Source organism: Hippopotamus amphibius, chromosome 13, assembly GCF_030028045.1.
Source record: "Hippopotamus amphibius kiboko isolate mHipAmp2 chromosome 13, mHipAmp2.hap2, whole genome shotgun sequence".
Classification (NCBI taxonomy): Eukaryota; Metazoa; Chordata; class Mammalia; order Artiodactyla; family Hippopotamidae; genus Hippopotamus; species Hippopotamus amphibius.
Genome location: NC_080198.1, coordinates 44723567 through 44735453, shown reverse-complemented (window position 1 = coordinate 44735453; position 11887 = coordinate 44723567). Strand labels below are relative to the sequence as shown.

Below are 11887 nucleotides of genomic sequence, written 5' to 3'. Positions count from 1 at the left end.
AATTGCCCCAAGGGTAACTTGGCAATGTTTACCAACATTTTAAGTGGACATACTCTTTAATTCAGTAACTCCACTTCTAAAAATTCATCCCAAAGGAAAACATGCACATAAGCAGTATGATAGATATTCAAGGAGCCTCAGTTATAACTGGAACATATTGGAAACCATTTAAATTTTTATCAATAGAGCACTGGCTAGATGAATCAAGGCACATCCATCTAATGGAGTGTTCTACAGATAGAGAGGTAGAATTATGCCAACAATAAAAAAATGACCTCTGATATATATTTTAAGTGAAAAAAGCAAAGCAGAGAACATTACATATTATGTGCTTCCAAGTAGGAATTTTGTGTGTGTGTTTGACACTTAACTGATTTGTCTGTATGTCCATGGACTCTCTGTGGAAGAATTCACTAGAAACAAGAAGCATTCCTTGCCTCTAGGGAAGGACAGGGGTGAGGGGAACACTTAGTTTTAACTCTGCACCCTTTTCTACCTTTAAATTTTTGAATTATGTGCATTTAATACCTACACAAACCACTTTAATTTGTAAAACTAAGAGCCTTCCCTGATAAGGCTGTCCAGGAACAGCTGTGTCCTCAAGCATTAATTTGGAGGAAGAGAAATGGCTGCCATTGGGCTGCAGCAGGACCGGTAGGTGGGACGTGTCTCTGCTGGAGGCTGGGACATTGCAGGGACACACGCTTGTCCTCTGTTGCTGCAAGGGGCCCTGCTTCAGAGGGAATCTGGATCAGCATGACCACAAAGACTTCAGACTGCCCCTCAAAGAATTTAAACCTCCCTATTCGTTAACTTTTCCCAATTACGGCCACAGAGGCTGCTCTTTCAACTTCTACAAAGGAAAGTGATCCAAGAGACAGACCTGCAGACACTGGTGGATGGTTTCCCCGGCAACTACCATTCCTGTTGGCTTTTCGGTATTAGTTTGAAAAGCAAAGGCTCATTCTGCATGTGGGGATCAGTGGGCTGGGAGATGACCTCTCCTCTTTCCTGTCACCTATTCAGGAGGCGACCTCCCATTTCTGGTGGCTCTTACACTCATAGTTAAAAGAAATGGAGTTACAAACAATTCCTGTGGCTATTTGGGAGTCCATGACCCAGCCAAGGGCCAACAAATGGCTTTTCATTCACCACTATACGCCTTATAAATCCAGTCAATTGAACTAAGAGTTGTTCCCTCAGTGAACATGTATTGATTACTTAGCATGTGTCCAGGATAATTCTTGCATTGGGTGAATAAACCATGGCTCCTGTCCTCTGGCTTACTGGCAGATGCGATGTCCACATAGATGGAGAATTCAGTCAACAAATATTTATTGAGCAATTGCTCTCCTCCCAGGCTTGAGGGTGCTGGTTACGAGGTGTGTGCCTTGGGTTATCTCACAGAGACCACGGCAGGATTGAGTACACAGTAGTAACCCTCTCATTAACATGCACTTAATTTTCTTCTCTCTCTTCCCTGCTCCCTCACTCCTGCTTCCCTGAGATCACTCCCAAGTAATCTCCCTGCACCCGGCTGCTTGTCTCAACCTTGCTTTTGTGAGCACCTGAACTGAGACAAGAGATTCTGAGGGAACTCATCATTAGGAAAAGGAAACTGTTCACCATAACCTCAGCTACTTCTTTCTTTTCTGTTAAATTGCTTCGTATAATGGCAGATGTCATTGGCTACATGGGCCTTTGGAAAACTCCAGGACAAAGGATGGCATTTCTAATGCAAGTTCAAGAGAAAAAAATTCAAGATCCCAAACAGAAGCCGTCAAACACATTTCTAATCACAGCAAATATTCTCCTGACCTCCTTTTAATGGGGATCGCTGTAACAAGTTTAAATTCCATGAATAATAAAGTAGGAGTCTCTAGTGGGTCTCTGGATATTCCACTAAGTTTTCTACAAACGCAAGATGGACATATGTCTTTGAGATACTTCCCACAGCTAAAAAAAAATCCGACATGGAAATGATCACATCCTGTTTCAGGGACTGCTTTTGGGGATGCCTCTCCAGCTCTGAATGGGACCTAACTTAAACTGTTTCCACCACAATCAGATGGAAATTTCTAGATTCCAAAGCAATAAACAGTCACAGGTTTTCTCTCACCTCTACTCTCTTTCCAATGATACATCTGGATATGGTTCCCACCCTTTCAGTCCCCTGCATGAAGGTAGGAACCTTCCACACCATGGGGCATCTCAGTCCCAGGTGTGAGTCTCACTCAATAACAAGAGGTTGGTTGGGGTGGGGGGTGGGGGAACGGAGAGGGCGCTGCCCTTTTTTATTCTTTTTCTGAGACAAGGGTAAAATTGGGGTAAAATTTAATTACCATCTCACACTTGGTAAAGTACAAAAAGAACTTCCAAACAAAACAAAATCCCATTACAACTTCTCTTGTCTTTATTTGTACTGAGAAGCAAAACCATTTCTCCTTAACATAGGTAGTGAGGTCTACATATCAAAGATCTTAACAGAGGGACCTCAGGCAGGGGTTTGCACCTGTTCATGCATATACCCTGCCCAGCCCCCCTCACACCCTCTCCCAGCTCTACTTTTCTCCTAAGCATTTGTGACCATCCATCACCTACTGCACGTGCTAATATTTTTCTCCTTTATTATCTGTCTCCCCGACTAGAATGGAAGCACTGTAAGTGCAGGGATTTTGTCTGTTTTGCTCCTTGTTGTATCCCAACAGTGCCTGATAGACAGCTGGTGTCTTCAGTAGTATTGTCCTGAAATTAGACAGAAGCTTGGGGGCAGGTTGTTTATCTGGGAGATGATCCCAGATACCGGAAGTAAGGAAATGAGAAGAGTAAGACAGGACAGAAGGAGAAGTGTTCAGTAAATATTAACTGAATGGATGGAGGGAAGAGAGTTCAGTAACTGGCTTACCCTCAGGAAATTCTATAGCAGTGGTTCTCTAGGTGTGATCAGGGGACCACCAGCAGCAGCAGCAGCAGCATTAGGGAACTTGTTAGAAATGCGGATTCCTGGGCCCCACCTCAGACCTACTGAATCAGAAACTCTGGGTGGTGTTTGAACAAGCCCCTTAGGTGATTATGCTCTATAACAACTTTGTGTTCTCAGACATGTCTTGGCCACAGTCACCAACAAAACTAGTTTCCCCAACTGAACTACACAGCAGCCTTGTGGGAAAACCACTGGAAAACATCTAATCTGCATCTCTGTTTCAAACATGTTGCCTTTAGATTGCAGAAACGCAGCAGCCTCTAGAGTTTGGAATGGGGGATGGCAACAAGAGGCGCCTTCCCCTCAAGCCCCCACCTGACCCCCAGCCAAACTCCCCCACCCCCGTCGACTCCCCACCCACCTCGACCCCCGCAGTAGCACCATCCCTGGAGCTGAGAACAGATTCCGATTTTGAAAGAATCACTCCCAAATCTTTCTCCAGGAGGGATAAAAGGGGGAGGAGTGGAGGACCCTGGGGCGGGACGAGGGATGGATGGCGACCCCCAAGTCCCAGGCTGGAAGGCCTCGGTGCGCCGAGGTCCCAGGCGTCTGAGAAGAAGCCTTGGCCAGGCGCTGCTCCTGTTCGCGCCTCGGTTGCCGACAGTGAAACGGGGTTGTCAGTAACTTTTGCAGTTCGCGGCGAACTGGAGCACCAACAAGCGGATTCTAACCCAACCGGCTTCAGGGCGGAGGTGGGTGTAGACCCCTGCGGCGCACTGGCTGGGGGTTGCCTCTCTCCGGAGCCAGGAGCGCGACCGCGGAGGGAAGGGCGCATAGCTGCCGTGGCGCATCCCGTGTCCCCACCAGGTGGGTGAGTGACGAGGGGCGAGGTCCTTATTTCAAAGCCGGCGGGGACCGAGCCAGGTGTGAGAGCTCGGATACGCGGATACTCGGGGAAGGTGGGAATGGCGGATTCCGATGCCAGAAGGGAATGGGGACAGGGAGGCTTTTGGGGACACGCTGGCGCCACTTGGCGACAAGAAGCCGCGGGCACCGTGGGCAGGAGGTAGCTCCGCTTGGAAGAAAACACAGCCCTTTCCCAAACTCCTCATTTGACGTGAACCGGGGCCCGGGACGTCAACAGCCAGCCATGGCCGAACCCTCTCACCGACCCGGGAACCCTTGCCTTTGGGATCCTGGAGAACCTCGAGGTTTTTTTATGGGGCTGAGAACAAAGTGAAAACCCCTCTTCCCTCCCCCGGAGGAAGCCCACTCTCGCGTAAAAAGACCAGAGCCGCTTGGGATGCTCCAAGAGGGGCCGACACTTCTTCCATCCCAGAATTACACTTTGCTGACACTCAGCCCTGTCTAGTGTCCCCCCACCCCACCCCACCGCCCGGTTTCCTTTCCGGCCCCTCTGGTCCCCAAAGAGGACTATAGGCGGGCGGGCAGCTTCCCCATCCGCAAGGAGAGTCCCATTCCTAGGTCTCTCGCCCCGAGAGGGCGAGCTTCGAGCTGGAATGGGCATGGGAGAGGGGATGGGCCCAGCTGGGGCAGGAAGCTCCCCCGACGGGGCTGACCCCGGACACTCCGCCCGGGAGGGGTTCACCCGGCTCCACGGGGCCATTGCCCCCTCTCTCCCGGCAGCCACCTCAATCTTTTGTCGCCCCGGTTGCCGCCCTCTGAGCACGTGTCGCTACCCGTCTGCGTCAGCGCTGGGTAAATAGATGACTGGCCAACGGCTCAGGAGGGGCTATTTAAGAGGCAGCCTCCTGCCCGCCTACCGTGAACTTGGCTCGGCTCCTCCGCTGCTCTGGCAGAAACGCGAAGCCCGCTGCGTCCTATTCCCAAGGTAGGTTCCCTGCTCTTGGGGATCCAAGTGCCAAGTGTCCTTGAAGAAGGGTGTCTTCACTTTTGTGCCTCTTCCATTTCATTTTTCTGTTTTCTGTGTCTTCTTTCCGACAGCCTGAAAGACATTTCTTGAAGTCAGAAAGGGCAGTGCGGGCCGGGTGGGTAGAGCTGCTTTAGAGACTTCTACTCGCCTGCTTTGTTCTCTCGCGCAGGCAACGCTGGAGTATCTATCGGATTAGCATGCAAACTGCGATTTGCTAGATGTTACACAGCGGCGCAGTGTACTTTGCAATCTTTTCAAATAAACTACCAAGAGGTTTCAAAATTTACATTCATTTTCTGAATACTGCAGAAAAATTCATGGCTTTGGGGATGGAAACCTGCGAGTGTTTTATCTGCCGGCGGATCTAAAATGCAGCGGTGCTTGGCTGACGCCCCATGACTGAGCGCAGATTTCTGATTTTTTAAAAACCCTGCCTGTGTTTTGCGCAATGCTTTATTGCCAATTCCCATGTGCACCTTAAAGAAACTTGAAAAATACGGCTCTTATTAATTGCCTCCACATTTTAAACCGTGCTTCTCAGTTTTTCACCATTTATTTTCCTATTGGAAACTTAGCTTTCTGGAAAGGTGCTACTTTTCTTCAAAGGGTCTCATTTCTCCCACAGAGTCTTCCCTTTAGGATAATTTCCACCCATCTTCAATCTCTTGCTTTTCTTCGAACTAAAGGAAAACAGAAGACATTCCTTCTGCTAAACAGGGCAGAAGACAGGGTCTCTCTCCGACCCCCGCACCAGTCCCGGGCCCCGGTTGTGGTTCACCCAAAAGACGAGCGCTGTGCGCCGGACGCGCGTGCTGGGGTCACGGGCTCCCTCGTGCTTGCACCTGCCTGGCGGGTCCGGAGCCCAGAGCGTTTGAGCTGAGCCGCTCTTCTCCGTACCTTGGGGGCCCGACCTTCCGCGAGAGCCCGCGGTGGCCCCACCTTTTCGTTCACGGCCTCTTCCCTCTGCTCCCCGCAGCCATGAACGGCGGCGTCTGCCTGTGCGTGCTGATGGCGGTCTTGGCGGCAGGCGCCCTGGCACAGCCCGTGCCTCCCGCCGACTCCGCGGGACCCCGGGCGCAGCAGGAGGAGGCGGCGCCGCGGAGGCAGCTGAGGGCGGTGCCGAGAGTGGACGAAGAGCCCCGAGCGCACCTGGGCGCGCTGCTGGCCAGATACATCCAGCAGGCTCGGAAAGGTACGCAGGCCGCCTCCCCGTGCCCCCCTTCTGCCTCCTGTCCTGACCGTCCTCCCTACCGTCGGGGCTGGTGGAGGTGGGTAACTCCTCGGGAGGAAACAGAGGCAGCGCGTTTAGATGAAAGGGTTTTCCCTTTCTTTACCCGAGTTGTGCTGTACCGGATAGTGCGGTTTTCTGGACTTCCTTTGTAGCAAATTGAGAGCGAGTGTGGAGGACTTAATTTATTAAGGGAACCCTTTTTAAAAAGCTTTCTTTAGACTAATGTCTGGCACGGTGTTGCTGTTTAAGTTCAACACCATATTATGAAGACATTAAAAGATAGTTACTGAGCAAATTACTGACTCAGAAAGGGTTTGCAGATCCACTGAACACCCTCTACTGTAAATGCGAAGGAGCCACCCAGACACTGCACTTGGAAACCCTCTAGCAGGCAGTGGTGAAGGCTGAGAATGCTTGAGATCTGACAGCAACAGTTTAAAAAGTGACAGTGTGTCGATTTTCACCAAAGTATGTAACAGGAGGAAAGAATCAGGAGTAGGTCTGAGTTCTCCTGGCAGTGATTTAAGATGATTACACAGCAAGTAACCCGTTTGTTTTTATTGTGCTGTTGGAGAGATGGACCCAATTGCAGCAGGAGCTAAACAAGCCATCATTTGCTTAGTATCAAAGTCTTTCCCCAGGAATAAGGTGATTCAGCAGCTCAGTAGCTGAGTGGCATACGGAGAGTCCTGTCCCTTTCCTGGGCCTGACTGTCTTGTCTATAAAGAGGGCATGAGAGTGGGGTTCCCCTCGGCCCCTTCCAGCTCTTTTTGAGGTTCAGAGGAAGGTTCACTCATCTCTAGAGTCCCTGAAAATCATGATTTGGACTGGGGCAGATTTTTTCCTACCAGTTTCATCCACAGTGACACTGATGGTGAACACTGACTGTGGAGTGGTATTGTAAGCTGGACCAACACAGCTGGACAATAAATCACAGCTGCTGGGAGGGGTGGGAGGTGGGCTCCTTTCCCTTGAGGCTCTCTTAACCTGCTGGTATGCCAGGGCCTGGTTTTGAACTTTAACTCATGGCTTGACGAGATGGGGAGAAAATAAAGAGCTTGGCTCTGCAGAATCTCCTATAATCCCATATGAAGATGAGAAGGGACCTTTTTGACCAGAGGATTTCAGAAGGGGAGAATAGAAGATGATTTTTTATATTTCATCTTCTCATTGGGAAATTGTCCCAACTACCATCTTCTATTTTGATTTCCTGCTATTAAACTGAAAGATATGGAAACACTAGTCAGATGACAGTGAATGTCTGAAAATATGGGGGGCTCCTGCTGTCTGTCTGAAAGTAGTTTAACATCTGTCCTTGGATATGGGTTGAATTTCAGCCAGACCAGTCTGAAATATCCTAGGCTTTTCATCGACCTTAATCTGGAAGCCCCTTCATACCTTCAGGAGAGATCCACCAGAAACAGTTCTGGGTAAAAAGCCAATTACCACATGATTTCCCCAGAACTGACACCCAACAGTGACTTTACACTGCAAATCTTAGCTGGAAGGTCCTTCCTGGTGCCTCTTCTCAGCCCTTTGCCTTCAGCCTGCGGTGACAAACTCATATAGGAATAGCCTTCACTTGGAACTTAAGCTACCAACACCCAGGATCAGTGCTAGCTAGAAAACAATCATGCCCTTCTATTTGACAAATATGAACTAGAAATAAGTATCTACATCTATAGAGTTTCTTTGTTTTACACATTTTGAGATCACAGAGAATATTTACTAAACTATAGAATATATTATGCTTAAAGATTCTAAACAAGATAACGCACCCTTTGGGGAGTGCTCAAGAGTTTATCATTAGGAACTGTCTGTGGAGCTTTCAGTGATCTGAGCAAATGCAATTCTGCTACTGTACACCTGCCCCGAGCCCAGCGAAGCCCAATGCTACATCTGTATTGTCTCTCTTCATCTTCACAACAGCCCTGCTCAGTAAGATGTGTTATCTTCGTTGTGTCAGTGTGGAAGCTGGGATTCTGGAAGACTGAGTGACCTACGTGAGGTAGCACATCTAGGCTACCTAGCATCAGGGCTGAGAGTCTACTCAAGTCCTGCCCTCCCCGGAGGGTCTGGAAGCCATTCAGCTTCCCAGCTTACTACCCATTACGAGTTTTAAAGTTTCAAGGAGCCAGGCGCTTCAGTTGTGTAAATCGGTTGTAAGTGCCTACTCTGTGTCCACACCGGGGAAGTGAGTGAGGCCTCTGGTAAATGCACAGAACTGTGTGTGCAGTGGGGAAATTGTGGATGTCATAGGCACAGCTTCTATGCTGCACACGGCGCCCCCACCAACCACTGAGGCTCTTGCTCACATCGAAGCTGCCACTTTGCTTCGCTTCTGTTAGGTGGAACTTCCAGTTGTGCCCAGCCCTTGGAGGGGGCATTCAGTAGCAACAGGAAGGATGATGGGGCCTAGCTCCATGTGACTGTGCACAGATAACTGGGTCTGAGAGTTTTGCTGAATGCAAGAACTAATATTTCACCTGAAAGCTGTTGAACAGCTAAACAGTGGGGGCTGTTTTTCCTCTGCATAGGTTGGAGATACTTGCAAAAAGGCTAGAATGTGCTGGAGTGATGCTTAGTTCCAAAGCTGGGAAGTAATGGGGGGAGAGGAAGGGGAGATTAAGAAAGGGTGGGGATGTAGCTCTGTAGGGTTGTTTCTGGTTTTTAATTTAGCTAGCTTTATTTGGTTATCCAACAAGAAATACCTGCTTCTGCCGTGTCATCAATAAATAAGCCATGGTCTGATTCGATGCAGCCTGTGGACAGGAGTTGGCAAGGGCAGGCTTATACAGAAGGGCTCAATGCCAGCAGGGTGGACACGGTGGCCCCCAATGCAGTAGGAACCATCAAGTGATCCTCCACCCTCTGCCCTTAAAGCCACCTGGGCTTTGCCCATCGAGGTCCCTGAGGGACCTTTCTTGCCCCTTAGCTTGTACAAGAGAAGGTATGATACTGATTTTCTCCTCAGGAGGCCACTGTGTGCGATCCGTGGGCCAGGACCGTCACATGCCTCATCATGGCCCTGCCCACTTGACATGAATCATACCTGGGCTTATCCTGTTCCTAAGGATTTTAACTCCCATCCCTAAGGGCCCATTTCAGGTTCAATTATTGCATTTTGGTCAAAATAGCTGAATTAAATTACCTCTTTGTTCTGCCCACCCTTCTTTGAGTGTTACTGCGGTGCTAAGGTTTTAATCTGATGGTATGCCTTTTTCTCAATATCATTTTTTAAAAAAAGAAGGTAACTTTCAAACTAATAATTTTAAAACAGTATTTATCTAGCAGTGAGACTGGATTCCATTTTTAAAAAAACATTCTGAAAAAAAATTCTAACATCAAAATATTGTAATTGCATTACCTTAACAAGAGTCAGGTAGCCTCAGGAATATTAAGGGGTAAATTTTAGAGAAGGGTAGTACCAGGGAAATCCTTGGTTAGCGCCTGCTGAGAGCCAGCTACATACGGGAAAACACCCCTAGAAGTAGGAAAACCTAGGCAGGTTCCAGCTGTGAAAGGTGAGCGTGAATGAGTTCACCAAAATTCTTACAGGTCGCAAACCACACCCACGACTAGAAAATACTACCCTCTCCAGTTACATAGACATGGGTCCTTCTTCTCTCTTAGATTTTGGCCCAGCAATCCCACTATCTTGATACCTCTTTGATACCTTTAGGAGAGTGCATGTTACATATTGTCTGGCCTTTTCCATTGTTCTTCTTTACAAACTGAACTTGTGTTTGCTCTTAGATATGATGGTCCCGTTTCACCTCCTTCCTCTCTGCCCCTTGTAGCTCCTTCTGGCCGAATGTCTGTGATCAAGAACCTGCAGAGCCTGGACCCGAGCCACAGGATAAGAGACCGGGACTACATGGGCTGGATGGATTTCGGCCGGCGCAGCGCCGAGGAGTACGAATACACTTCCTAGAAGACCGGCCTTCGTCAGGGCAACAGGAAGCGACCTCCTGACTCAGAGGAGGCAGAATAAGAAAACGATCACACTCATAACTCGTAGTCTCTCCGACCTCTGACATTTAAAGTATCTATTTATTAAGTTTTCAATGTGAAAAATCTGTCTGTAACATTGTCCAATGTAACCATGCACCTCAGCAGAAATGTACAAATGGAAGACAAAATGTTTCCCTCATCTGTGACCCCCAGGTCCTAAAGTATTGCTATGCTATTAAAGTGATTTCATTCTGCCCCTTGTTCCCTGTGTCTACCGAGGACAAAGGGTCTTTTAGTCCTCAGAACATTCAAGGAGGAATTCCTGATGTATGGGGCCCGAGGATGAATCCCTGCAGTAGATGGTCCCAGAAAGGGCCTGAGAAATGAGGGTGAGGCATAGAGCTGGCTTCTCTGCTGCAGGCCAGGTAGCCAGGGAAAGGGCCTCCTGTGTCAGCTCCACGGCCTGGCCCTGGCTACCCTGGGTGCTGGGCTCCAGCGGGACACCATTGCAAAAAAGAACCTGCCGGCTTATAGTGCTACTCGTTTGTCTGGGTGAAGCCCAGAGAGGCAGCTGGGGGTGGGGCTTTCCATCACCTCATCTCCACGGAATGTTCTCATCTGCCAACTCCATCCCACACCAGGGTTTCCCTGGGGTGCTCTTGGCCTTTAAACAAATAGTGGGGCAGTGCTGGTCAGCACTTTTATATGCATTGGACCTCTCCATGGCCCTGTGGCACAGAGGTTGTTGTCCTTTTACAAATGAGGAAACAGACTCTGAGAGATGAAAGTGACTGGCCCGTGGTTCCCCAGCTAAAGAGATTCACAGACTTGAGGGCATGTGGCTCCTAGGTTAGCGTGACCTCCATTGATCTAGCACTTTTCAGACTCTGGAATGGATATGAATCACCTGGGAATCTTGATAAACTGCACATTCTGACTCAGCAGGTCTGGGCTGCGGTCTGAGCAAGCCCCAGGTAATGTCTGGTCCTGGACCACACTTGGAGTCACGACAGTGTAGAAAAGAGTCTGTGATTACAGCCGCTTGGGTCTCACGTATTCCAGAGACATATTGCAGGACATGTTCGGGGGATCTGGTAGTTACCCAGAGCAGAAGCTCTCTTTTCATGGGCCACTCCCTCTGTTGGGTCTCTGGCGGGATCAGCAAACAGAATTAGTCCAAAGGGATGTCCAGGGGTCATCTAACACCAGCTATCACACAGTAGCCTTTCTGTGCCTTCTGACTGAGACCTCCAGGAACCCTGGGTTTTATCCAGCAAAGGCCCCAGGTGGCCCAATGCAACAGGACATGCAGTCCCAAAGGGGACAGATATTGGAAAGAATGGTGGTCAGTTCAGCTTTCAAGGAAGACATACTGCTTTTCGTTTCCCTATAAGTTGGGCACCACCCAGTGAACAGCCTGGGAAGTAGATGGTGGTCTATGTGTTACTTTAGTTCTCAAAGTCTTTGCTATGCTAATTAGGACCAGATCCAAGCATGCCAGGCTTGGGGTGAGCCCTGGAGTTCATGAATGGCTATATGGGGTTGCTTTCCCGAGTTACTCCCTCTGGACAATCTCCCCAGTACTTTCCAGTTCCCCGTGGCTCCCCTTGTTGGTCCTCCACCCAAAAACTTGGGGCTCTGCTTACCCTGTTCTGCCACACACTTCCACGTTTGGGCCCATGTTCAGGTCCAAGTAGCAGAAGCACAGAGAGAGAGAAAAATCAATGGGGATTGACTCTTACCCTTCTTGGGATCAGAGCGCCTCTGATCCAAGAGCAAGTGTCCCCTTCCTCAGAGTTTTGGCCCTGGCTAGGCTCATGACTGACTGCTACCACGACAGCTGTGTGTTTGCCTGGGGGCTATGGCATGAAAGAAAGAGAAGAAA

The 11887-nt window shown here is 49.2% G+C and overlaps 1 protein-coding gene across 1 annotated transcript; it reads left to right on the top strand.

Moving 5' to 3' along the window:
• The first annotated feature begins 4714 nt into the window (after positions 1-4714).
• CCK (cholecystokinin) lies at positions 4715-10261 on the top strand. Its single transcript, XM_057706506.1, has 3 exons — positions 4715-4775; positions 5794-6009; positions 9849-10261. Exons 2-3 carry the CDS (start codon positions 5796-5798, stop codon positions 9980-9982), a joined length of 348 nt encoding a protein of 115 aa, XP_057562489.1. The 5' UTR covers positions 4715-4775; positions 5794-5795; the 3' UTR covers positions 9983-10261.
• Positions 10262-11887: the final 1626 nt, after the last annotated feature.

Excerpts from the sequence above, each read along its gene's own strand:
- CCK (XM_057706506.1), top strand. The coding sequence starts at position 5,796 with ATGAACGGCGGCGTCTGCCTGTGCGTGCTGATGGCGGTCTTGGCGGCA. Across the intron at positions 6,010-9,848 it reads CATCCAGCAGGCTCGGAAAG|CTCCTTCTGGCCGAATGTCT; the intron begins GTACGCAGGCCG and ends TGCCCCTTGTAG.